Source organism: Bos indicus x Bos taurus, chromosome 1 (assembly GCF_003369695.1).
Source record: "Bos indicus x Bos taurus breed Angus x Brahman F1 hybrid chromosome 1, Bos_hybrid_MaternalHap_v2.0, whole genome shotgun sequence".
NCBI classification, from domain to species: Eukaryota; Metazoa; Chordata; class Mammalia; order Artiodactyla; family Bovidae; genus Bos; species Bos indicus x Bos taurus.
This window is the reverse complement of record NC_040076.1, coordinates 80,395,402-80,423,173: the sequence shown is the minus strand read 5'-3', so window position 1 is coordinate 80,423,173 and position 27,772 is coordinate 80,395,402. Positions and strand designations below refer to the sequence as shown.

Below are 27,772 nucleotides of genomic sequence, written 5' to 3'. Positions count from 1 at the left end.
AGACCCCAAACAAGACAGACTGAGGAGAAAGTGAGAAAACAGAATGTGTGTGTGTGTGTGAGAGAGCTCTCTGGACGACCCTGCTGGCCCTGGGGACTGGTGGGACTCAGAACCAGAAGGGAGGTGGGCGTGAGAACGAAGGGACAGCCAGACTCCTGTGGAAGGTGGCTCTTTTTCAAGGCAACAGCATGGGTTGGATGATTCTGATATGTTTCTTCCCAACTAGGAAGCATCTGCCAAAATGCCGAGATACTTTTCTGAAAACAACTGGGGTATTAGAGTTATGAAAAAGCTAAACAAGTAAAATAACAAAACCCAGAAAACAGAGAAACTTGACAACAGAGATCTAACACTTAATGTCTTGGGGAAAGGTACCAGGTCAAGCACCAAGGTGGGAAGGGTACTCAGTCTTCGTCATTCACAGATTCTGTACTCGTGAATTTGCCCACTCACTTCAGCGCATGTGTAATTCCCAAATCATGGCTCATGGTGCTTTTGAGGTCATTCTCAGACATGAGCACGGCAGCAAAAACTTTGTCACCCTGGGCGTGCATTCCCAGTGGAGGTGGAATAAATGCTCTGCCTTCTTGTTCCAGCTCTTGTACTGTAAACAGGAGTTCTTTTTGCAGTGTTTCTATGTTTTTGCATTATTTCCTTCTTGATTCATGATTTTGCTGTATGGAACCACCCCAAAGACAGTGCTAAGGTCCTGTCCAGTGTTCCCAAGCCTAAGAAAGCTGTGATGTGCCTTACAGAGAAAATAATGAATCAATAATATATATTACAAGAAACACATATTTTAAAAGGTTATACATTGATTAATTGACAAGAATGTTGTGACCAGAGGCTCACAGGAACCCAACCCTGTATTTCCTTTAGGAAAAAGTAGTTCAGTGTTTGCTATTCAGTGTTTACACTCTTTATAGAATACAGCTACTATAAATAATGGATGCTACGTACTTTTCATATATTATCTCATTTTAATGCCCACAAACTGTTATATCTTACAAATAAGGAAATTGAGGTTATGCATATTAGACTGTGTGACTTACAGTTAACACGTGCAAGCGGAAGGACTGGAATCCGTTCTGACTCTTCCGTGAGGAAAGGAATTGTCACTGAGGAATGTTCAGGATGGAAGCAGAGCTGAAATAGTCTAAGAGTGCTCTTGTCCAGCTTTCTTGAAATCCCCCATTTCAGAGCAACAAAATAATAAAAGGTAGAGGGAGATAATAATTCTAAATAATATCGGTGCTCTTCTGGGTGTGCTTGAACCGGGGTGGGTGGGGGTAGGGGGTTGGGGGGGAAGGGAGACGCTAGCTTCTCACTCTAATGCCAAAATATTGTACCAGAACTGAGAATGATTGATAAGAACGTAACGTGTTCTTGACCTCTAATATCAATTGCTAGTAAAATTCCATTTAAGTGCAAGTTGATTGATGTCTCTACAGCTGGGGAGAATGGTTGCAATTGCTTTCTGGATTAGGGCATGAACCAAAAGGCATCTAACATCTAGAAATGATAATTCAGTTTCATCTGTCAAAAGCCATCTTCTTCTTCTCTGAGGCTGTGGTTAGTCATCCTGACACTTGTTTTCCTATGCTGCTGCCAGAGCTGCTTTTCTGGCTGTTTTGAACAGACTGCGGCCGACTCGCCATGGAATGGAACGTGGCAGCAGTTGATATGAGAGGAGAGACTGGCCCTAACTCACTGTTACCACCACTCCAGTTTCCTGGGCAGAAAAGGAGGAGCAGTATCTCTGAACCACTTCCTGAAAGTATACCTCTAAAAATGAGTGTCAGTGGTCCTTAGTCATCAGCTAGTCCTCAGCCTCCAGAGAATGTTGATGTTTGACAAACCGGAGCGAACATTTGGTTCAGCTAGCTGGTTTTGGAGATCAGAAAAGTTAGCTTCAGGTTGGGAGGCCCCAGAGCTCTCTGCAGCTCAGTGCTCATCCTCCCATTCCTCTACCCCGGTTTATCAAAACCCCTCACTCAAAACAGACAAAATTACAAAAGGCAGGGGAAGTTAACAAAATGAATACTTTTTGAGAGAATTACCACACAGGGCTTCCCAAGTGGCTCAGTGGTAAAGAACCTGCGGGCTAATGCAGGAGACATAGGAGATGCAGGTTTGATTCCTGGGTCAGGAATATCCCCTGGAGGAGGAAATAGCAACCCACTCCAGTATTCTTGCCATGGACAAGAGGAGTCTGGTGGGCTATTGTCCATAGGGTCGCAAAGAGTTGGACATGACTGAGTGACTGACACACACACACACACAGAGTTCTATTATTTTCAAGTAACAGCCCTGTTTTCACTGCCTATTTTTGATAGGTGTGCTAGCTCAAGCAGAACTTTGGGAGGCCCTGTCCTTCCTAGCTTTTCAGTTTCTCATGGTCTTACATTATGCACAGAGATCCCCAGCCAATGTGTTGAATGAAAGAGTTAGAAATAAAAAGCACAAGGGCTTTGGAAATATAAATGTCCTGTACCAAACCCAGGTTCCTCCATTCACCAGATGGTATATTTGCGCAACTTTTGAACTTCTCTAGGCCTCAATTTATTTATTTGTGAAATGCAATTAGACACTGCCCCCTACCCCCTCACTTATAGGGCTGTTGTGAAGAGAAATGGGAAAATGAAGGCACACAATAACCGGCAGCTATGATGACTGTACCTGGTGAATTAACATAGACCTTAAGCAACAAGGGCCACCATGTGGCAGTAAGATTGTCTATCCTTTCAATGCAATCCTATTTTGGTTGGCACAAAGACACAGAACGGTAACCTGAAGAGGGAGTTGCTTTATGTGACTGCGTGCTGTGGAGGGCACTACTTGACTGGTCCCTGTTTAAGGTGTTTAAAGAGAGGCGTCACAGTAAACAGCGGAATGCATGCCAATTGTTTTATTTATAATGCTTATTTGGATGACAAGGCCAGCCAGCGTTTGGCCGCATCTGTATCATCACTCCACAATGCGGCGGAAAGACTGGACAGCTGGGGAAGCTGCACCCCAGTCGACGGGCTTCCGGTACTCCTTCTTGTCCAGCAGGTACTGCCTGCCTCGGTAGTTGGGCAGCTCATAGAAGATCCAGGCGCCCTCCAGCACCTTACAGGAGTGGACCTCCCGCATGTGGAACTGCTCCATGATGGAAGGGCAGTCTTCCGTGGTCTCATGCATCTGACCATTAAAATCCCCTTTCTCAAAGATCTGAAGCTTATACTGGCCTCCACTAGACTGAAAAACAAAAAACAAAAAAACACAGAAAACAAGGGGAAAAGAACAGCAACTGTTACGGAAATGAACAGCAGGCTAGGAACTCAGAGAAGAGAGCAGTTCAGGACCCACCATCTTGAAAGCGAGATGATCTGAACTCCCATCCCAACTGTGTACTGACTAAAACAGCTGACGTTCAGTAAGGAAAACTTTATTCCTTAAAATATATAAGGGGTAAAGAAAGTGGAAATAAATCGTGTGGTCTTATGATGAACTGATCTAACACTTGACTGAAGTCTCAGCAGCCAACAAGAGACAACCACCCATTAAGAGGTAGGAAAATCTTAAGAAAACTCCTTTACATAAAAGCCTAAAGGGGTGGAAGGGGAAGGAGAGAGAGAGAGTCCACCACCTCCAGACTCACCAGGTGAACAGCCCTGCAGGAGCTGAGGCGGTCGTTGAGGCCCATCCAGTGCTGGTACTCAGGATACTCGCCCCGGGGTAGGATGTACATGTACCCAGCAAAATTGGGCCTTTCATACACAGCCCAGGTGCCTCCTTCCACTCTGATGGAGTTGCAGCGGCTCAGGTACATGTGGAAATCTGCACAGTCGCAATCGCTGTCATAGTGGCGGCCTTGAAAGTTTTTGTCTTCAAAGAAAGTAATCTGGAGTACAGGGCAAACGAAGAAAGGACTGAGGGGTGAGGTGGCTGCGCTTACAGAAAAATGAAAATTAAGGGCATATTTCCCACTTTAAGAATTCCTTTTCCCTCCATTTTGAGGAGAGAAATATATAGTTCTACTGTACCTCACATCTGCCTTCTGGCAGACAACTTTGGTTGTCAGCAATAGGAATGAGGACTTTATGAGGGCTTAAGATGAAGCCAAACAAGAGTGCTCTACTATAAGCCATTATTTTCAGACTCAGGTTCATGGCTTCTTCCTCACTCTGCTGCTGCTGCTAAGTCGCTTCAGTCGTGTCCGACTCTGTGCGACCCCGTGCGACCCCACAGATGGCAGCCCACCAGGCTCCCCCATCCCTGGGATTCTCCAGGCAAGAACACTGGAGTGGGTTGCCATTTCCTTCTCCAATGCATGAAAGTGAAAAGTGAAAGAAGTCACTCAGTCGTAGCCAACTCTTAGCGACCCCATGGACTGCAGCCTACCAGGCTCCTCCGTCCACGGGATTTTCCAGGCAAGAGTACTGGAGTGGGGTGCCATTGCCTTCTCTGCTTCCTCACTCTACTTACCACATTATGTAATACATTTTTCACTTTTTTATCTGTCTCTCCCACCGAGACTTCTTTCAAGGCCAAGGATCAAGCCTTATTTAAGCTATGGATTCCTATGCCCAGAACTGGACAAAACCCTCAACAAAGGCTGGAAGAAGATGAGTGAGTTCCATATATAGAAATTCATTTTAGATGATAAGAAATATAAAAAGAAAAACAAAACATAAACTTTAGCTTAAGAACTTTAGATAATATAGAATATACAGATATGAAGATATAAGTTTTGTACTATTATGTTGTTGCCAATAGAGTCATTGCAAAGTAACAAAACGACAAGGCAAGAATGTTCTTTGCTTCAAGCTCTTATCAAGTTGCACCACAATCCTCAGGGTAATCCTCCAAGGCCTGTGACAGCACTGGGAAATATGCAGCCCTGGGAAACAGGGAAATACTATGCCTGGGTGGAGAGCTGCAGCTCTACAATCAGCCCTGCTATTTTAATCAAGCCATCGCTCCAGGCTGCAGCTTCTCATTGGTCAAATAAAAGGATTGGACTGGAGTTGAAGCCCTGGCTGTAAAATAAAACTTCTCTCTTTGAATTAGGCAGTCGAGTTCCCAGGAAGTCCCAGGGCTTCATGACGCAGTTTCTGAAAACCACTAGACCAAATGGACCACAGAGTTTGTCCCTTCTGATTCTATGATTCCACACCCATGATCATTGCCAGGTTATACGCCAACTGAAATCACAGGTGTCATTCCCTGATGCTGTGCTGCCACCTGGTGGCTAACATGCTTTATCAGTTTAGAAGGAGGAAAAACCAGGTCAGCCATTTTAGATGACCGCAGCAGAGCCAGTTAAGAGTCTGGAGAGGACTTTTGAAGAGAGGATCTCTGGGGTGAGGGTTGAAGGATAAGGAAGGGTTTTCTAGAGGCAGAGGGAAAAGGACAGCTCGTTTAAAGGAATAAAGCAGTGAAAGAACATGGCCCACCATAGAGTAGGGACAAGTACTTCACTAAGCCTGGTGCAGACTGAGCACGTGGTGAAGACTTAGGAAATAAAGCCAGAAGTGACCCAGAAGCCATGCTAGAATAATGTAGCAGCTTGTGCCTACAAATAGCTGACTGCTATGGTGGAGTTGAGAGCTGCTGAGGACCAACCAAAGGCAATAGCGACATGAATGACACTGAGGAGACAGTCACAGAAACGAGGATCTGGTGACTAGCCAGATGCAGGGGCTGAAGGAGAGGAAGAAACCAAGAATGACTTGCAGCTGGGCGTAACACCGCATTCTTTTCTACCCCAAGTGAGTCTTTCTGGATGGGAACCTACTAATAGTTTTTTCCTTCCACTGTAAACTGTCCCCTCCCACCCCTTCCGTTTCTCTCTTCTCTTTCCTGTTCCCTAAAAGCTTCCTTACCCTTCCCACCCCTAAATCATATACTCCACCCCCTTTTGCCCCTTCCCACATTCATCTCTTCCTGCTCCCTTTTCCATTTTAGCATAAGACAGGTTTAGAGATATGTGGTACCCCAGTTTACAGATGAGAAAACAAAATTGCAACACCACTCGTTAAATCTAGGTAACACTGTCCACTGCAGAGTTGTTCTGAGGGTCTGATGGCAACAGTGCCAGTAAAGCAGTTTTAATAGCTGCCTCATGACTGCCAATAAAGTTTTTCTACATTGGTGACAGATAAAGAAGTTAAATGACTTGCCTACGGTCACTAGCTAGTTACAAGTTGGTTGTGGACAGCAGCGCAAACTTCTGGCCAGTAGTCAGTGGTTACTTCTCCCTCTGTTGTCTTTCTACTTGCCCAGCTGGCTCTGTTCAACATATGCCATTTACTCTTAGAAATGGAGCAAGACTGATCCTGAATCTGACAGGATTTTCCCAAAACCTGTGGTGAGATCTTTAGGAAAATCAAGGTAACCTAAGAATGGATAGCTTCTGAACTCCTTAATTCAACTGACCTTTGGTTTTTGGCCAACTATTCACCAAGTAAGATGTTCTACAAGGGATATGCCATGGGAAATTAATCTTTCTTCCTTGTTTCTCACACTTACTACCTTCTGCACACTTACGTGGCTGACTTCAGTATATGAACAGTAGAAACCTGTATAATTTTTTGCTTGCTGTTCACCTTCCCAGCAGACCAGCCAACCACCCCAAGGTTGAAACAAAGCACGAGTATTGCCATAGTGCCATTACTGAGCTCCAGGGCCAAGCTGTTCTTTTAGTTGGAGACCTTCCGAATCTTAGGACCTAGAGAATGGTGCACCTCTACTCAATTTCAGTTTGTAGAAGGACCATCTACTTTATAAATATATAAATCCACTTTATAGTCAGCTGAGAGGTTGGACAAAAAAAGATGTTGAGAAGGCAAGAAATGTGCAGATTTTCCTAAAAGTTATTACAAAATCCCTCCAATTGTCAATTAAAAAAACAAACAGCCTGCTAATCCAATACAGAAGAGGGGAAAATGTCTTGAGTATTCTACAGATAACAAAAACAAACAGAAAAATTGCTTTTGCCCAGCCCATAACTCCTCGGATTAAACTGCTAGTAAGATAGTGAGAAAGGAAGAAGCAATAAGAGTAAGAGACAAATTACTATCCCCTTTGACCTAGCAAGTAAGTTTTGACTAAGTGAATAAACCAGCTACGAGGAATAAGAGTACTCCCACGCTGGAAATCATTGAAAGTGGGAGTTATTCTATAATAGCCTTCCTTCCACGCATGTGGATAGCCCACTAAAGACTTCAGATTCTCTTTAGTGGATTTTCATGGCATATTTTTCAAAAATCTCAGAGCACTAAAGACATTGTCTCATTTTTCCTCCCCAAACCTTCTGGATGCAACTATGACTATTCGTTCTATTTTCCAAATTGGGGGAAAAAAAAAATCAGGCACTAACCAATTATGGAACAAGTTAACAGGTGCCTCCTGAAAAAATACAATGGGAAGTGCCTGACATGGCCGATGTAGCTTTCATGCCAAGGCGCTAGTCTAAATCTAAACATGAGAAAACAATTAGAAAGATTCTGATTTCAGTACTTTTTGTAAGACATCTGGGTTTGGAGTTTGAAAAATGTCAATATCTCAAAGAACAACAATAAAAATAGGGGAGACTGTTCTATATTAAAGAGGCTAAAAAATGTTAAAGAAACTTGACAACCAAATGAAATGCATGGTCCTTGACTGGATCGCACATCAGCCAGCCATGAAGTATTTTTGCGGGGAGCACTTGGAGAAAATGTGAATATAGTCTGAATATTAGGTATTATGTTTTGCTAAGGATATCATGTTTATACAGGGAATGCCCTTGTTTTTAGGATATGCCTAAACACTTAAGGCAAAGTATAATGAAGTCTGCTATTTATTTTCAAATCATTTAGTAAAAAGAGAGACAGAGAAACTAGATATGGCAAAGTGTAAACAATTGGAAATTTAAGTAAAGGACAGACAAGTATTCTTTCACCATTTCTTATTAAGATTCAGTGGGTTTGAACATTTTCAAAGTAAAACATTGGGGGAAAACCAGGCACCAGAGGCTTTCTTTAGACCTATAGTCAGTGAAGAATTAAAAAGAGAAGGAAGATATATTCCCTCATTCACAAAGAGAATCAATTTCCAGTCCAACAATTATGAATCAAATATTTTAGAGGCAATTTTCCTGATCTAAGTCAGCAATTTATTTAGGGAACAGGATAAGAGTAGCTGCTGAATGAAGGGGAGATGTAGGATTTAATTCACCTGATTGGTCCACCCACTTTGGCTACTTAGAATATTAATGGTTGAGGCTAAATTTCACAAGACAAAATTTTAATTGAATACTGAAAGTTTTCTACTCCACATAATCCTCTTATCTGCACATCTTATTCCTGTGGAAATTCAAAGATCAGTTGCTAGAAGGCAGAAACCATGATGATACTTACACATTACCTACCTGTACAGTATTCAACATAGCACCACACATGAAGATAAAACCCTTAATAAATTATTTGGTAATTGCTGGAATTGAAAATATAATAAGAATTCCTTCATCTTTTCTTCAACCATCCCAGCCTTCTAACTATCACACTCACCTCCAGGTAAAGAAGCAAAAATGTTTCTTTCAATGTATCATTACGTGAAAAGAAACTGGGTAGGCTAGAAATCAGCGTGACCATTTACTTACTTTGGTTCCAGCTTTAGACATGTTTGGTGCATAGACTGGTTTCCCCAGTGCTGAAATCCAGGAATGGCTAGAGAGTTACAGGCACAGAGACATTTATACTGGGCTGGTTTCAAATCAAACATTTGCTTAGTCATGAGAATAGGATCCAAAAATTGAGTCAGTCATTTAGAGGCTATTGATGGTTTCTAGAAAAACAATCGGGATTATGAAATAAAGGAAAGCTTCAGTACCCTCTTAATGCTTACCAAGCCTTGCTGTATTATAGACTGCTGAGTCAAGACACCAAAACCCAGCCAAATTTTTCAAAATTAAAAACAAAGAAGATCCTCTTACCTGGGCAATTTGGTTTTTTAGCAAGCAGCCACCTTGAAACCCCCAATATCTTTTTTTTTTTTACTTCAACAGAGCTTGTAGGAGATGAGTTGAAAAACCACACTCTAATTCTGAACGGAAGTAAAACATGTTCCAAAGCAATGAAACTGACATGTCAACTAATGGCAGGGCGTGGTACTGTGTTTGGAGGGAAAGTCAACACAAGTGACGTTTTAGGCATGACTAGAAAAACTGTAATATACACTGTATATTAGGTACTACTATTGCGCCATTGTTAAAACTTCCTGAATTTAATTATATGTACCATGATTATGTAAAAGAATGTCTGGTTTTAGGAAATACATACTAACGTATTTAGGAGTTAAGGTCCCAGATGTGGGGAACCTATCCTTAAACTGTTGAGCAAAAATAGAATAGTAACACTACGTAGAGGGTGGTTAAGTGAATACGTGTGTGTGTTAGTCACTCGGTCGTGTCCGATTCTTTGTGACCCCATGGACTCCTCTGTCCATAAGGCAAGAATCCTGGAGTGGATTGCTATTTCCTTCTCCAAAAGTGAATGTAGCAAAATGTTAACAATTGGTCAACCCAGACAAAGGGCATGTGGGAATTCACACTCCTGCCAACTGTCCTTTAAGTCTGACATTTTTTCCCACACACACACATACATACAAAAGTTCTAGTCCACAACAAAGGGTGCTACGGTATATAGCCCAAGAAGTAGAAAGTTACTGTGGAAATCCTGCATCACAAAGGTTTAGCTAAGCCTGACCTGCCGCCTGCTAGGTGGCATTTCTCTGCCATTCTATCATCTTAGAACCCGTGTAGAGAACAGTTTTTGGCATTTAATATACCTCTGATTTTATGAATAAGATTACATCTCACGTAAACTCAAACAACAAATCAAGTCTTCTCCATTTTAATTTTCCTGGTCAAATATACTCTTCTTAAAAGTTCTACTTCCTCATCTTTACACTAATAAAGACTCCAGCAAATATTTTTATAAATGGGATGCCCCCAGATATATTATGGTTAGTTCAGAAAATGACAAATGTGCCTTGATATGAAGCTTGTTGGGTTATAAAGTATTAAGTTATGTGCTTAGTATTCTTTAAAGAAAGTATCTAATTAATACCATTAACTTTATTAACCAATAGCAATTTCCAAAACACACTCCTACTACTCCAGTGTTTCTTTATTTGATAATGCTCTGCTTGGTTAAATTTCATCTTAAAAACCGTAATAACTCCAATTAAAACATTCTGAGAGTTAATTTTCACTTTAGAAATAAGAGATATTTCTTATCTCTTCACAAGAGATTTAATTTTGATATAATTACTAATTAACTGACCAAAGAGCATATGAAACAACATTTATCAGCAATCAGATTATTTATTAAACTTTTCCTTTATCTTAAAGAACACAACTCTCCTATCAAATGTAAACTTTATTTTGATATAACATCACAGAATGACTTTGGAAACCTTTCCTAAAGTTAAAACTTTATTTTTTAATCAAAAGGAGAAAATTACTTTTTAGAGTTTCATTGAAAATTTGAAGCAGAAAATGAAAAATAAAAAGTCTACACAATTTCATTGTTGTATACTTTAAGGACTAAAATCTTTGTATAAAAGCTTTTCTGCTATATTTATATTTATACTCCAACAAGTCATACTTTCATTTCAATTCTTTTTTAAAAGGCGTAGCAATTTCAATTTAAATACTTACAAAGAACTATAAAACTCTTATTTAACTCTAGAAAGGATGAAACCCTTTCATTACACAACTCAAAATGTAAGGTTTACTAAATCAATACTCAAGTCATTTTAATATTAACATAATGTCTTCATCAACTTTTTCATTTTAGTATCATAAAGTGAGCCTTCTGATATTCTATAAACAATATGTTTATATAATAGAAGTTTAGACTAAAATTCAATGTAAACAATAACAAGTGAAATTGGAAGGAAACATAAAGGTCTTAAATAGGAAGAAAAATCTCCAAAGTTGAGAGCAGCAAGAGCACCTTCCCAGTTTAGTTTCAACGTGTGCACAATCTTCTGTTCATCCACATGTTGCCAGGACCCTGAAAATGACTGGAAAAAAAAAAGAAAACAAAACTATAATCACAATTTTCTGTCACCTTCAAGGAAAAATAGGAAAAAACCCTTTTCACAACATCACATAAATCAATCAGATAATAATTTAGAGTGATAAAACTCTAAATTTTTAGTGTGAGTTAAAAGTTAACTACATTCCTGTTTTCTTAGGTTCACATATAGACATAAAGAAAAGAAACTCACATATAGACAAAGTAGTAGGCAGTGGGGATTAGTCTAAAGTAAAATTTTATCCTCTTATAGTTCCCATTTCCTTTGTTTAATCTTCATCAGATTTTCAATTCTTAACTTCACTATTTATTGACTATTGTAAGTGACAGACTTTATTTTCTTGGGTTCCAAAATCACTGCAGATGGTGACTGCAGCCATGAAATTAAAAGACGTTTGGTCCTTGGAAGAAAAACTATGACAAACCTAGACAGAATATTAAAAAGCAGAGACATTACTTTGCTGACAAAGGTCCATCTAGTCAAAGGTATGGTTTTTCCAGTGGTCATGTATGGATGTGAGAGTTGGACTATAAAGAAAGCTGAGCATAAAGACTCTTGAGAGTCTCTTGGACTGCAAGGAGATCTAACCAGTCAATCCTAAAGGAAATCAGTCCTGAATATTCATTGGAAAGACTGATGCTGAAGCTGAAGCTCCAATACTTTGGCCACCTGATGCAAAGAACTGACTCACTGGAAAAGAACCTGATGCTGGGAAAGATTGAAGGCAGGAGGAGAAGGGGACAACAGAGGATGAGATGGTTGGATGGCATCACTGACTCAATGGATGTGAGTTTGAGCAAGCTCTGGGAGTTGGTGATGGACAGGGAAGCCTGGCGTGCTGCAGTCCATGGGGTTGCAAAGAGTCAGACATGACTGAGCGACTGAAGTATTGTAAAATTCTTTTTTCATAAAAAGTAATACACACTGAAAATATAAACAATGTATAAACAGTAAAGAATATGCTACCCAGCTTTGGAAAACAGTTCAGCAGTTCCTCAAAAAATTAAACATATGGCCTTTCAATTCTACTCCTCTATATTGTATACTGAAGATAAATAAAAACATATCTCTACACAAAAATTTATACAAGAAAGTACATATAGCAGCATTATTCACAACAGCTAACAAGTGGAAGCAACTCAAATGTCTATCAACTGATGAACAGATAAAGTGTGGTATATCCATATAATGGAATATTAATAGTTGTTGTTTAGTTGCTAAGTCGTGTCTGACTCTTTTGCAATCCCATGGACTGTAGCCCACCAGGCTCCTCTGTCCATGGGATTTCCCAGGCAAGAATAATGGAGTGGGTTGCCATTTCCTTCTCTAGGGGATCTTTCTGACCCAGGGATCACACCCATGTCTCCCATGTCTCCTGCACAGCAGGTGGTTTCTTTGCCACTGAGCCACCAGGGAAGCCCCAATGGAAGAGTGCTGCTGCTGCTGCTAAGTCGCTTCAGTCGTGTCCGACTCTGTGCGACCCCAGAGATGGCAGCCCACCAGGCTCCCCCGTCCCTGGGATACTCCAGGCAAGAACACTGGAGTGGGTTGCCATTTCCTTCTCCAATGCATGAATATGAAAAGTGAAAGTGAAGTCGGTCAGTTGTGTCCGACTCTTCGTGACCCCATGGACTGCAGCCCACCAGGCTCCTCCATCCATGGGATTTTCCAGGCAAGAGTACTGGAGTGGGGTGCCATTGCCTTCTCTGAACAAAACAGTATCCAACCATAAAAAGGAATACTGTCACATGCTATAACACAGATAAACCTTAAAAACATTATGCTAAGTGAAAGAAGCCAGACACAAACGCCACATGTTGCATGATTCCACTTATCAATACCTGAAATATCCAAAACTGACAAGGCAAGTGACAAACAGCAGGTTAGAGATTGCCCGGGAACACGGGGCAGAGGAGATACCAGAGTTGGAGGATTTGGGCCTGACTATCAATGTATATGGGCTTTATTTCTAGGGTGATGAAAATGTTCTGGATTTGTTCATGGTGATGGTTGTACAAACTTGTGAATATAATCAAAGCTGGTGAATTCTTCACTTTAAAAAGTGAGTTTTATGGTATGTGAATTATATCTCAATAAAAATTAAGAATAAGTTTTCTCCTACCCTAGACATCCAGTCTCATTCCTCAAACACTCTTAACAATTTCTTTATAACTTTTCAGAAATTTTAAAAGCATATAATTAGTATATAAATATGTGGGATTATCCCTCCTTTTTTTTCTCAAACACACAAGGCAACATTTTACTCCCCTTCTCCCCTTTTACTTTCACTCCACCACAGATCGTTCAAGGTGAACCCCTGTAGACATACTCCACTCTTCTTAAAGATGCACTCCAAGCATGAACGAACTGGTTCATAGGCACCAGCCCTCTACTGAGAAACATTTGGCTTGTTTCCAGCCTACAGCTATTTCAAATAATGCTACAATGAACATTTCTTTTAAACAGATCTTTACATATCTGTAAGCTAAATCTAAGATGTGAAATTACAAAGTCAAAGAATGTGTGCATTTTTAATTCTGATTTTGTCAAACTATCCTCCAAAAAGGTTGCACAAATTTACTTTGCTCAGTGGTAAGTGAAATGTCTTAGTGTTGTAAATTACGTTTTTGACCTCTGCCAAGGTGACAGATGAAAAATAGTATCTTACATTTCTAATTTTAGGTGAAAGTTAGCATCTTTATAAGTATCTTTCTGTGAACTACCTACTTATGTCCTTTGTGTTTTTCTATTGTGAGTCTTTAAAGATACTTTCAAATAGCAAAATAAGCTAATTTCTATTAGAAAAAAATACTATGTATTTGGATTAAACAACTTCCAGTAAATGTTCTGTATCTATGTCCTCTTCTATTGAATCTGCAGGTTTCCTAGAGTTTAGTATTCAAACCTTCATTTGGATTAATTCTAGTTATTTATTAATGCACAATTAACAAAGACTAGCTAAATTAAATGACTAGTATGTGGGTTTACAGGACAGAGGTGAAATGTGTTAGAAAGAGTAAACCTTAAAGCCATATACAGGGAAGTACCGAACAGCTTTGGACTGTGCCAGGCAAGAGACAAAAAAGACAAATTTGGCTATTCTATTTGCTGATAACGCTATAGGTTCTGTTTGAATATTCTGGTTGGTCTTCTCAGTATAAAATGTCATAAATATGGGCATTTAAAATTCTGTATATGCTGGTGGGAGCAGTGGAAAAAAATAGCAATGGTTGGTAACGTAACGTCTGTGTGGTTTTTTTTTGGGGGGGGCACACATAAGATTTCCTCCAAATAATTTACGTGGTCGCCATTGTAAATACCCACCAGTGTTTCGATGAGGAAGCCTTATCCTGCTGCTTGTTTGGAGCCTGCTGCAGGAGGCACAAGGCTGTCCAGCTGCTGACGGTGTCCTGTATTAATCAACCACTCATAAAACTTGTTTTCCACAAGTACCTGAAACTGCTTCCTTTGATCCCTAAAACGGCAAAAACAATGCACTCCCATTAATTTTATACCAAGTGGTTATAAAATGCTTTAATCAGATAAATTTTAAATTATTTCTAGTTATTCATTTGTTCTCTCTGAATGACTGCTTTGTTCAGTGCTACATACTACATCACCACCACCACCACCAAAAAAAAAAAAAAAATTGGTCAAATACAATTCTTTGTAAAAACTTGTCAGTCATTATATATTTTGTTCTACTGTGATTATTCACTCAACAGATATTTACTGAGGACCAGTGATGCTGGGTAGTGTTCTGACTGATAAGACGTGTAAAGGAAAGAGAAATGGCCTCTGTCCAGGCAGCTCTGCACCACAAGACGCCAGAGGGAGTGGTTCCCATTGTGATCTATGTAGTCTGTAGCTCCTTGTGAACTGCATATTCTAGTAGGGAATATAGGTAATAAATAACATGTGTGTGTGTGTGTGTATGAACTTAAGTAGTTAGAAAAACAGAGCAGAGTAGGGAAATTGAGAGTATTGGGAATGCTAATTTAGAAAGGAGGGATAGGAGACACCTAAGATCACACTTAGGCAGAAATCTGAATGAAGTGGTGGATTAAGCAAAATAAATATCTGGAGAAGAACATTCCAGGCAGAGGGCACAAAAACTGCAAAGGCTCAAAAGTGAAAGAATATTTAACACGTTCAGGATAAGCAAGAGAAGAGACGCTCCTGACAGCCAGGAGTTGGCTTAGCACCTAGGCTTAGCTAGGCCTAGGTGTAGTCTGGATCTGGCCTGGCTGTGGTGCTCTTCCGTTAAATATAAATAATCCCACAGCACACCAATAGCAGACAAGATCATTGTGGGATGATGCTAGATCAACACAAAAACAAAACCACTCCAAAATCATATCTCAGGTCTGGGTGAAAAACAAAAACATTTTGTGATCCAAACCACAAAAATGACTGAGCATTACCCTTTCCTGGCTAATGAGTGACTGCTGTTTCTTTACAATTACATTTTTATCCCTTTTATTCCTTTCTTTAATATAAAAATTGTTATAATACCAAATCACAGAATCACCCTCACTTCCAGATTGCATCCAACTCACAACAAGACCCTCCCTCAAATCATCTATCACACCCAAAATGCAATGATCAGTTCTTTTAAACATGCTTTTATGGAGATGTAACTAATTATCTCCCTCCTTGCAATAAGTAATGATATCCAACTTTATTCTACAGATACATTCCTGGTGGAGTATGGCTGGATGGCAATGAGTAAGTAAGATCATAGTATGGTGGGAGGACAGTGAATAAGGAAAAGAATGGGAGAAAAATGAGGCAGAAAGGGCCTGGTAGGTACCACGAAGGTTTTATATTGCATTTTATTTCAAGTATGACGGGGACTCATGACAGGGACCACAGTAAGGAAATTATATAACCTAATCACACTTTAAAAGGATGATGTTGGGAGTTTCCTTTCAAATTAGCAAACAATTCCTGTCTTTCCATGTTCCCAAGGTGAAATTGTGTGCTTTTCCTTGTTTCTAGTGTTATCAAGGATCTTACCACTTGAAGACACTATAACTCACAGTTAACATGTATTAAGTGCCTTACTACATTCCAGATTCTGCACATGTGTATAAGCTTTCTGTACGTGTGGGAAGATCTAGGCATCTAAATACCAGCAGCATCCAAACAACAGCATTGCTTTAAAAGAATGTTTTTCCAATGATCCACTTTTATATCGCATCATTATAATGATTATATTACATATGATAATAGTTCATAGAAAACAGTAGAGACACTAAGAACCTAGGTTCTGGAACCAGGCTGACTAGATGCAAATCCTGACTCCTGTATGACTTTGGGTAAATTACTTAAATTTCTCTGTTCCTTAATTTCCTCATCCATGATAAGGAATTGTTCAGTTCAGCTCAGTCACTCAGTCGTGTCTGACTCTTTGCAACCCCATGAACCAGGCCTCCCTGTCCATCACCAACTCCCAGAGTTTACCCAAACTCATGTCCATTGAGTTGGTGATGCCATCTAACCATCTCATCTTCTGTCGTTCCCTTCTCCTGCCTTCAATCTTTCCCAATATCAGGGTCTTTTCACACGAGTCAGCTCTTCACATCAGGTGGCCAAAATATTGGAGTTTCAGCTTCAGCATCATTCCTTCCAATGAACACCCAGGACTGATTTCCTTTAGGATGGACTGGTTGGATCTCCTTGCAGTCCAAGGGACTCTCAAAGAGTCTTCTCCAACACCACAGTTCAAAAGCATCAATTCTTCTATGCTCAGCTTTCTTTATAGTCCAACTCTCACATCCACACATGACTACTGGAAAAACCATAGCCTTGACTAGATGGACCTTTGTTGACAAAGTAATATCTCTGCTTTTTAATATGCTGTCTAGGTTGGTCATAACTTTCCTTCCAAGGAGTAAGCGTCTTTTAATTTCATGGCTGCAATCACCATCTTCAGTGATTTGGGAGCCCCCCAAAAAAGTCAGCCACTGTTTCCACTGTTTCCCCATCTATTTCCCATGAAGTGATGGGACCAGATGCCATGATCTTAGTTTTCTGAATGTTGAGCTTTAAGCCAACTTTTTCACTCTCCTCTCTCACTTTCATCAAGAGGCTCTTTAATTCTTCTTCTCCTTCTGCCATAAGGGTGGTGTCATCTGCATATCTGAGGTTATTGATATTTCTCCTGGCAGTCTTGATTCCAGTTTGTGCTTCATCCAGCCCAGCGTTTCTCATGATGTACTCTGCATATAAGTTAAATAAGTAGGGTGACAATATACAGCCTTGACGTTAGGAAGAAAAAATGAGTTAATACATAGAAGGTGCTTAGAACAACAGTACAGGGCACATAGTAAGTGCTCAGTACGTCTTACTTACTTTTATGGTCATAGCATTGTTTTGCTAAGCTGAACATGACTGATCCGTATTATTAATATCCTGGTGGCTCAATCCATGAGATACAAACCAAGTAGTTTGGAGGAGAATAGATACATGTATATGTATGACTAAGTCCCTTTGCTGTCCATCTGAAACTATCACAACAGTGTTAATTTGCTATACCTCAATACAAAACAAAAAGGGTTTTAATTAAAGAATCTAAATGCAAGTGTGTAAGTATATCTTATATACTTCCTTCCTTAATCCATATGCCACAAAAATGCATCCAGAAAATTAGATGGTTGGATCGAGTCTTTTTTCAACAGTTTCTCTTAGAATGAAGTTAATTCTAACAGGTCATGTCTCAGATATTGAGTAAACAATCTCACCTAGAAGATATGTCTTTCAAACTCATCACTAAGCAGGGTGCCTTACACTCACACTACTACACATGGTACAGGACACACCACTACAGTGTCTTATACCTGCATCATTACTGTAAGTTATCTTTATTAATGAACCTTTATATCAATCTTATCAGGTAGAAAATACATTATATATATGTGATATAGCCAAGCGATAGATCAGATGACACCTTCAGTGTCGCACAGTAAGTGGCATGGTCTGTACTAATTCCTGAGTCAGAGTACTTTCCACTACAATACAGACACAGCTGTCCAAAGAACAACACTAATTTTAACATCCAATAAAATCAAGAGGGCTAATTAAAATAGGCACTCCTACTTACACGTCAAATCACAGCTCTGGATCATGAGAAATAGAAACATTTTTAGAATGGCTGCTATTTTCCAAGATAATGATAATCAGGAAAAATAATAACAAACAAAAAACGAATACCAAGCAAATGGAATCCAATTATTAAAGTAAGAGTTTTTCTAAGTCTTAAGGATCAAGACATTATTAGGATATAGGACATTTCATGTAAACAGCCTCCAAAAGAACTTGATACCCTCTTCTTAAACGAACTCCAGCTCCCAAATGGACATTGTTGTAGGAGAAGCACCCCTTCATCCTGTGGTACTATGTTTCTTAGTTATCTTTCCTAACATCTCTAACAAAATTAAATACCAAAATATTGTACAGACAATAATTACTTAATTATTAAATAATTACTTAATAATTATTCTGAGCACCCACTACTTTTTAAGTTGTACATGCTATTCTGTCCAGAAGAAAAGTGATCAAAGGTGTCTAAACTGGAGTCCAATTTTTGAAGTCATCTTTGTCTTTTTTAGAAAATCTTGTACCAAGTTCAGCCTTCTGTCAAAGTATTTCTGGTTTCCACACCCTTTATCTCCACTCTAGTCCAGTTTTTTAGTCTAGAATACTGTAATATCACCCTGACTTCCCTCTTTCAGATCTAATCAAAGGATCTTCATATGTGCCAATCACATTTCTTTATCTGCCATACCATCTAATAAGGTGGTTTGCACATTATAGGCATTCTATAAATGTTCCTGAATAAATGAAATAGATTTCTGAACTTCATTCCATTGTTAAAACGTTTTTATGCCTTCTATTATTTAATTCCACATAAATCTAACTCTTATTGACTGATACGCAAGATTCTACATAATCTGGCTTGATCTACTCATACAAGTTTAAATATCATTATCCACACCCTGAATCTTGTTTAAGCAACTGATTTCCAGGACACCTTAAGTCTGCTTCTGTTTCCACATCTGTTCCTCTAGTGCTGTTTCAAGTATTCTGCCTAACCCTCAATTCCTATCCAAACTCTGCTCATTTTCAATGTCCAACACAAATTCTTTTTCCTCCATCAATCTTCTCCAACTACCCACACTCATGTTTTCTGAATCTTTATATATGCTTTATATATAGCGTGTCCCTGGCTTAGAGTTTAAAGACAAGTACCCTGGAAATAAAATTTTGTGGTGGACATAATAAACCATAAGCATCTATTATATCAAGCATGTTATTAAAAACAAGATACTTCAGTACCTACAAAGTAAGAAAAAAACAATTTCAGAATAAAAGACAGTATTCTAAGTTGACTAAATTTAGCACTACTTAAAAACACTGTACTTATTTTTCACATTTTACTATGAATTAGGAACTTTGACAAAAACTGGCACTAGTCCATGGACCAGCATTAGGAATCGACTTCTCGGAAGTCTATCTGTAGAGTAGAGGAGCCAGGACCTGTATTTTTAACAAGCTCTTTAGATGATCCTGACACACAACCATTTGAGAACCACCAATATAGTGCAGAGGAGAAAATTAAAAACTAAAAGTAATCCATTTATGATTGACCTTATATATGGTCCTTCATTTAAGTCTTATTATCTGCCAGTTAAACTGAAGCTTCTTAAAAGGAGAGAGTCTATTTGGGAAGGTCATGTACATACTGCTATATTTAAAATGGATAACTAACAAAAACCTATTGTATAGCACATGGAACTCTGCTCAGTGTTATGTGGCAGCCTGGGTAGGAGGGAATTTTAGGGGAAAATGGATACATGGATTATGTATGGCTAAGTCCCTTCACTGTTCCCCTGGAACTATCACAACATTGTTAACTGGCTATACCCCAATACAAAGTGGTTTTTTGTGTATAAAAAAAATAAAATTTACTATGCCAAAAAAAAAAGGAGGGAGTCTAATACTTGAGTATCCACTTGCTCCCATCCCCCAACCAAACAGTACCTGGAATACTGACCTTAACAAAAGACACACTTTGTCTATTTTGTTTGTTTAGCACAATTATAAACATGTGCAGATTAATTTGGGGGGCTTCCCAGATGGCGCAGTCGTAAAGAATCTACTTGCCAATGCAGGAGACGCAGGTTTGGGGATTGGGAAGATCCCCTGGAGTAGGAAAAGGCAACCCACTCCAGTAGTCTTGCCTGGAGAATTCCATGGACAGAGGAGCCTGGCGGGCTTCAGTCTATGGGGTCACAAAAGAGCCAAACACGACTGAGAGACTGAGGATGCATGCAGATTAATTTGCTTTCCCGTGGAGTTTTACATAAGACAAGTTACTACTTACTTCTAGAAAATACTCACTTTGTTAAACGAGCTTCCTTCACAGTTTTCTGCCAGACCTGTATCTTTTTTTCCCTTTGGCTCAGTGCTTTCTGATATGCAGATGGAAGACCCCCAGGTATCTCTGTTGTGTCCCCTTCCATTTCAAATGGAATAATAAACACATAGAATTCACATGGTGGTAGGAGTCGGAAGACACTTGGGCTGCTGTACTCTCTGCACACAATCATGGGATTATCCCAATAGTTAGGCACTGTAGCAAGGCCGGTCCTAGCCATGTGGTCCTCCAGCATTGGGTAATGGGTATGAAAAGGGGCAAAAGTTACTCTCTGGTTCCCAGAGAGAATAAGGGGGCGTGTAGGTGTCAGAATGTGAAAGATGCAACCTGTCGTCGATGAGATGGACAGACGATGGCAAACAGCAATGACTTTAACGTTGTCACAGCTGTGGAGGTGAAGAGCAGTCTGTACAGGGCCCAGGACAAAGGTGCTATTTCTGCACTTCTCAATTGTCACGGATCTGAAAAATGAGGTAAATTCCTTTGAATAAGATTAAAAAACGTTTGGCTACAATATTACTCTGTGATGACAAATAAAAGGACCCCATTCTAAAGAAGATGTAACAACGTCAGGACACTATGAAGACTGCTTACCGTAAGGGGGAGAGCAGATATATAAAAGACTCGTTGCAACGATGGATCTTTACATGTGCCCCCACCAGAGTATCTGAGCTCTTGGCCAACGTCTGCTTGTAAACCTGGCTCATCACCACCATGCGGTGCATCCTTGGGGCCACGTGAGTATTACAGGCAATCTTCGCTCTCTTGGTTGTCCCTTCAACTATTTAAGAAAAATACATAAAGATAGTTTCAAAGGAAACCCATCATCCAAATGAGCTCATACATATCTACATGTCCATATGTCTAAAATTAGATACATAACAGGTTTAAAAAGTGTTAGATCTGAGTGTCAGGTAAAGAGCTGTATGCTATACTACTCTCTGTGCTTTTCTGTATGTTGCCAAATTTTAAATTGTCTTTTTAAAAAAAGGTTAAATCTACAATCCATTCAAGATTGCCTATAGATCTAAGATTTTTTTCATGTCTACTCTTCAAGTTAAGTAATGTGCCTAAGGCCATATGGCTAGTAAGTGGTAGAGTTGACGCGATTCAAGTATCTTCCCCAACTCACCTTAATTTATCATCCCAACTCTGAAATATTCTTTTTAAATTGCCATAATACAAATTCTGAACTCCTCCCAAGTTACTTACCACATCATTCCATGCATTCTATTTAGGTTCATGTCTTTACTCCCGGGATCATTACTGAGAGTACATCTTCCTCTCAGACATGGTGCCTTGCACAAACTCACACTCAAAAACTCTGTGCAGGCTGCCCTCCTAACACAGTCTCCCCATGACGTCATTGCTTTCTCAGACTGTACTTCCCTGCAAGCCACCAGGACCACTCTTGTAAAGAAAACTGCCAAATGTGGAGAGGTCACGTAGTATGCTATTCTTCTTTTAAAACAATTCTTGTTTTCTTTTATTAGAAAACTAATATACGGCTACTGCAGAAAACTTTTAAATACTATAAGTAAAACAAGATAAAAATTATTTGTAATCCTACTATCTAACACATTTTGTAATCCTAAGAGGTCAGATGTCCTTTTTCCTCCTAGTACTTAACCTAACAATGTTTAAAAACTTACTTGCACTTATATTTCTTTTATCAACATCAATAATTATATAGTATCTCCTGTTTATAGGAGCCATACATACCTGAGAGTCTGACCTCATGCTAAAGCAATAACTTGGTTGCATATAAAATACTTGGATCATTGTAGATGTTGCTCAACTGTTTTCTGAATTTTAGCATTACAAAAATTTGATACAAAAGTGATTTTTTTTTTTTTTACATTTGCATGGAAACTATTTTCTCTTTATCTCTGAAACTCAAAGATTTTGGAAGTATATTCTAGTCTTTTCCCATTAATTTTGCCTGGCATTTGCCTTAGTGCAGCACCTATTTCTGAGGCTCTCTTCTCTTAAAACTTATACCTGGGCTCCAAGAAGTCATACAGTACCTGAACCTATCCCGTTAGCCATCACTGGACGATCAGAAGTAGATACCTTTGCAACCAAAGCCAAATTCTCTCTACTATAAATTTACATTTCTAATTCAGAAATAGCTAGTCTGCCTGTGTCTGTATAGCTAAAAGAACTTCATTTTTGCAACAACTCTATGAGGGTATAACTGTGGAATAGCCAATTTCTGCTAAATGGCACAGAAAATGGGAAAGCTTCAAACAAATCAGCATGAGAGTGAGAGGGGAAACGAGCCAGAAAAGACAAAAGTAAAGCAAAGAAAGAACTAACTGAAGTTGGAGTTTCTGTTAGCTGCAACCAAAGCAAGTTGGACTAATGAGTCAACTGAGATTGTTGCTGCCTTGAGAAAAAGTCATTTACAAAAGAGATGTTCCCTTTTTTCCCTTTTATTGTAGCAATATTCTTGAGGTCTTCCACAAAAGATGTGTGATCACTAATACACCAGAAAATACTAGGTTCCATAACCTGTCATTCAATTTAATATAGATTAAGATATTAATAAATACCTTGGTGAGCCCAAGCCAATTTCTTTCCAGACTTGAGGCAAGCAGATGTACCAAATGGATTCCCAGTCAAGCAGGTCCTTAACCAGGCTTCCAGCTTGTAGAAAGAAAAAGTCTTAGAGGCCTTTGAGAAGCCCGTTTCCGCATGCAGTGGATGCCACAGTGCAAGTTCATAGAGCGGATATATCTTCCTAGCTCCACTCACTGTACCTTCGATAAGAAAGCTGAGCGCCACAACAGCTTCCCGAGAGACTAGACTACTGTGGGTTGAATGAAATGATGCAGTAAGTTGCTCTGGGTCTAAAAGCAGCTCAAGGAGATCTGACAGATGATCACAGACAAAAGCCTGATGACTGTAATCATTCCAGTTCTAAAAAATATCAAAAGAAAGCACTCTTAACAGAACAACAAGATTCAGTGAGATCTGAAACTTTCATATTTTAATTGTTTTATGTTTATACTTTGCCTCATCCCCCCAAAAGCATTTAAGGTGACTATACAAAACTTACAAAGATTTTCTGTGCATGTGATAGGTATAAAGAGATTCTATCCTACCTAAGATAATCCAAAAGTAACACTAGTAGCTAAGCTTCAGTGTGTGCCAAGCACTGTTAAAGAAACTTTATCATTATTTAGTCCTAGCAACAGTCTTAAATTAGATGCCATTACCATGCCCATTTCACAGATGAAGAAATGGAGATACAAAAAGAAATTTGCCCAAGGTTACACAGCTAGTAAATATTCTAAAAGTTTACATCAAACATTTCATGAAGCACTAGGTTTTTTAAATTTACCTTCTCAAATCACAGAATTTCAAAATCTGATGAAAAAAGGCAACTGATCTTACAGTAGTCAGATTTAAAAGAAGTTATTACTTTGGGAATAAGCTTTGAGTTGGTAGACATTCTAATAACTTGGCTCATTCATTTGACATATTTTTTTGAATACCTCTTATGTGATATGACCAGTGTTATGTGATGAATTATACAAACTGAGTAAGACATGGTTCCTGTCCTCAAGGAATTCAGCATCTGTGTAGTGAAATGACAACATAAACTAAAACACAATGAGATAAGACCTATAGCAGAGATCTGAAAGATGTTCTATGGGCAGGAGAGGAACAAGAACGTCATTTGGGGAAAACAAATCTTAGTGTAGTGCTGTTTGAATAGATTCTTGATTGACATTGGTAGTTTTGCAAACAGATCAGGAAAAAAGGCATTCTAGCCCTAGTAAACTGCATCCAAAGGCCCATAGGAGTAAAATTACATGCTATGTTGAGAGAAAATTCTGGGTGGGGTGTAGGGAGCATGCTGGGAAGTGGCAGAGGAAGGTAAAATGGTAGGTAGCGTCCATTCAGCAAAAGCCTTGCATGAAATACTAAGGTCTCTGGGCTTCATTGTGTGTGCCAGAGATTTTCAAACTATTTTGTAAACAGCTATACCATTTTCTCTTTTGAATAAACTCTCTTTTGGATGCCAGGGAACACTTCAAAGCAGAGCTGCCCACAACCTCACCTGCTCTTCCCCCTTCTTGCTGCATCTCCCTCCCCCGTAGTAAGCAGCCTGGAGAGGACTCCAAGAGTACAAGGGTGAAGACAACAATGACAGTGAGAATTCACTGGTGGAGTTCTGACAGGAGATGGATACAACTCATCTGTATTTAGGAAACTCCAGTGTAGTAGGTGGGCTATAGATTAAAAGCAGGATGATCAAGTAGGATCTAATACCAGAAATAAAAGCAAAAAAAAAAAAAAAAAAGACACTAGGACCTATATAAGAACAAGAAGAAAGACAAATTTTTAAAGTTATTTTGGAATCAGAATCAATAAGGCTTGACAACTAAGTAGGTAAGGGTGGTGATAAAGAGAGCATGGATGGCTGGCTGGTAGTAACTTTCACTGGCACAGGGAATACAAGTTAATTTAAGTGAAGGGAGATTTACTGCAGGGACACATAGTCATCTCCCAAATGGAAGTACAGAGAGGCCTCATCAGAACTGGAACCGGAAAGCCAGTTTGAACCTCTTCCTCTCCCAGGACGCTCTGCATATCTGTTCCATTCTCTTCTTTTTCTCTGATTCCCTCAGAGTTTAATCCATCATAACTCCAGGTCACTCACAAATGTGCTAGCTGTGCTGGTCTCAATGCCACATGAGCTACCAGCTCAAATACCCATCACCAATTGGTAATTTCTTCAACCCCTTGGGGTATTGTTTGGGCCATGGTCACCATTTCAAACCAGACCACTTTCAAATTCATGCCAAGGAATGGGTTACTCTAGTCAAGTGTCCATCCCTGATCCAGTCAGTTGCTGGGAGATGCCATACACAAATTAAAGTCACCATATACTGGTGCTTACTGTGCAACAAGTCATGTGCTGTATATTACTGAATTCTCACAGCCACTCAGAAATAGGCATTATCATCCCCAAGCAGAGAAAAGAAGCGAAGCAAGAGAAGTTAACTGACTTGCCTACAATCATGTGAAATCGAATTCATCAACATTTGCAAAAATGTGAACACTAATTAAGAGTCAAGTGAATGATTTGCCAGAAAATTATCTAAGTGATTTTTGTGTCATTGAAGGAACTGAAATCACTTCTCTATGTTGATTAAGACTACACATGTTGATTTTGTTTTATAAATAGGAAAAAAATCAAAACAAAACAAGCCAGCAAATCTCTGGCTTATATAAGTTATTCAAAGTAATTTTTAATGAAGGCAATATATCTCCCTCGAAAATTGTCCCTGTCAGAGAAAGAGACCATAATTTAAACAGTACCTTATTATGACAACTGGATTTTTCAGTCAGGTCAGGAGACTGAGCTCTGTGTCTGGGACTAGGCCACTCTTCCCCAATCAAAGATGTCCTCAGGGAGACCTTGTTTAACTGCTGTATATGTAAGAAGAGCAGAAACTGCAGGGTGTCCACGGAAAGCTGTCCAAGAAGAAAATAAATGATGAACCCATGTCCTAAAATGACATCAACCACTAGTCTACAACTAAGTAGGTATAGTAAAAGAAGTCACAACAGTGTTCTGACCCTAAAAGGGCAAATGAAACATGTTTCTAGCATTGGATGCAGGTGTCTCTGGCACCCAGATCGAGTGTCTAAAACTAAACTGGAGTCACTTATCTTCTCAGAAAGCTATGTAGCATCTATGGCCACTGATATTCTCTCCAAAAAGTCATGAAGCCCATTCTTTTTAGAAGTATATTATTTCAGAAGTTTAAAATTATATTTAATAAACCTTGGTAATTTGAATTAAAAAGTAGAAAGAAAGGAAGCAAATTTAATCAAGACACAGAAGTTAAACATAATCATCAACTAATCAAGAAAGTTTAGGATATCAGGGTAACATCTGAAATTGTATGTAATTTTTTGGTGTATGGTATTCTGTGGAGGAGTAGGCCTCAGGTTTTCATCAAATTCTTTAAAAAGTGCTTGATTAAAAAAAAAATACTACTGGCCTGACAAATGTTTCTAAATCATTTATTTGAAGAAGGTATGGTTTGAAGCTCATGATTATCCTCATACACCCATTCCCATACACATACAATGGAGGCAAAAAAGTGAAGTAATACCTCTAGGACTACAGCTATATTCACCCTGATTGCCAACACAGCTCAAAATCATGAAGCCTAAGGAACTTAAAAATATGGGTTCTCAGAACCACCTAAACCTAGCTATTCAGATCAGCAGTCAACATGGAACCTCATGAATCTATGTATTTTTTTTTTAGGTTTTTTTCTTAACTAAAGTTACTTTCTTAACTGAACCTTTTGAGGTAAGTGTAGTTTCACATGCAGCTGCAAGAACAAAGATCTGATGTACTCTTTACTCAATTTCCCATCTTGCAAAACTATTGTGCCATAGTATTGACAGGGTATTGACATGGATGCAGTCAAGGTAAAGAACACTTCCATCCACACACAGATCCTCATGTTGCCCTTTTATAGCCACACCGACTTCCCACCTTCCCTCACCCCTTCTTCAGCCCCTGGCCACTTTTCTGTTCTCTGTTTCCATAATTTTGTCATTTCAAGAATGTTACATAAACAGAATCACAGTATGTCATCTTTTGGGACTGACTTTTTTCACTCAACATAACTTCCTGATTTTATACATATTAGTACTTCCGTTTAATAATTATGTGTTATACTGTCATTACTTCTCCATATACCCGCCTCTCCATGAGACTATGAGATCTCTTTTTCATTTTTATGTTCCTAATAACTAGCACACATAGTAAGCACTCAAAAAACACTGGGGCTTCTTGAAGGTTTTATTCATCTCTGTATCCACAACACTCACCACTGCACATAGTAGGCACTCAATAAATGTTTAAGGGCTGATGCTGAAGCTCTGACACCTTGGCCAATTGATGCCAAGAGCGGACTCCTGGAAAAGACCCTGATGCTGGGAAAGATTGAGGGCAGGAGGAGAAGGGGGCAACAGAGGATGAGATGGTTGGATGGCACCACTGATGCAATGGACGTGAACCTGGGCAAACTCTGAGAGACAGCAAAGGAGAGGGAAGCCTGGAGTGCTGAAGTTCATGAGGTCACAAACAGTTGAACATGATTTAGCGACTGAACAACAACTAATTATAATGCCCTTCTCCTCCTGGTTGCTTGCCAAACTTTTTTTCAATTTCCAAAACCTTGTTTAGATATTATTTCATGTGGTAGAGTCTCACTAGGT

At 39.3% G+C, this 27,772-nt stretch overlaps 2 protein-coding genes across 5 annotated transcripts in view; both read right to left on the bottom strand.

Annotated features, from left to right (window-relative positions):
- Window positions 1–2,893: 2,893 nt before the first annotated feature.
- Window positions 2,894–9,990, bottom strand: CRYGS (crystallin gamma S). 2 transcript variants are annotated; one of them, XM_027538800.1, is made up of 3 exons: window positions 8,630–9,990; window positions 3,644–3,886; window positions 2,894–3,240 (listed from the first exon to the last, which is right to left on the bottom strand). In XM_027538800.1, the coding sequence occupies exons 1-3, from the start codon at window positions 8,648–8,650 to the stop codon at window positions 2,968–2,970; spliced, it is 537 nt and encodes a 178-aa protein (XP_027394601.1). In that variant the 5' UTR covers window positions 8,651–9,990; the 3' UTR covers window positions 2,894–2,967. The 2 variants fall into 2 exon arrangements, with proteins under 2 accessions (XP_027394601.1, XP_027394599.1); XM_027538798.1 differs by lacking the exon at window positions 8,630–9,990 and adding an exon at window positions 4,029–4,237.
- A 344-nt stretch (window positions 9,991–10,334) lies between these two features.
- The window catches only part of TBCCD1 (TBCC domain containing 1), a 26,721-nt gene continuing 9,283 nt past the window's right edge, over window positions 10,335–27,772 (bottom strand). The window contains exons 3-8 of one of the 3 annotated variants that reach the window (XM_027538775.1): window positions 25,850–26,005; window positions 23,071–23,437; window positions 21,110–21,296; window positions 20,479–20,976; window positions 14,398–14,548; window positions 10,335–11,058 (exon numbers count right to left, since the gene is read on the bottom strand). In XM_027538775.1, the coding sequence (XP_027394576.1) occupies window positions 14,419–14,548; window positions 20,479–20,976; window positions 21,110–21,296; window positions 23,071–23,437; window positions 25,850–26,005 (1,338 nt within the window). In that variant the 3' untranslated portion in view covers window positions 10,335–11,058; window positions 14,398–14,418. The remainder of the gene's footprint in view (window positions 11,059–14,397; window positions 14,549–20,478; window positions 20,977–21,109; window positions 21,297–23,070; window positions 23,438–25,849; window positions 26,006–27,772) is intronic. The other 2 variants (XM_027538757.1, XM_027538766.1) reach the window with 2 other exon arrangements.

What these genes read in the sequence shown, in the direction of transcription:
- CRYGS (XM_027538798.1), bottom strand. Translation starts at nt 4,154, where the DNA reads ATGAACCTGAGTCTGAAAATAATGGCTTATAGTAGAGCACTCTTGTTT. An exon ending in TGCCAGAAGGCAGATGTGAG is followed by an intron (nt 3,887 to 4,028) that starts GTACAGTAGAAC and finishes CCTGTACTCCAG; the next exon opens with ATTACTTTCTTTGAAGACAA. An exon ending in CCTGCAGGGCTGTTCACCTG is followed by an intron (nt 3,241 to 3,643) that starts GTGAGTCTGGAG and finishes TTTGTTTTTCAG; the next exon opens with TCTAGTGGAGGCCAGTATAA.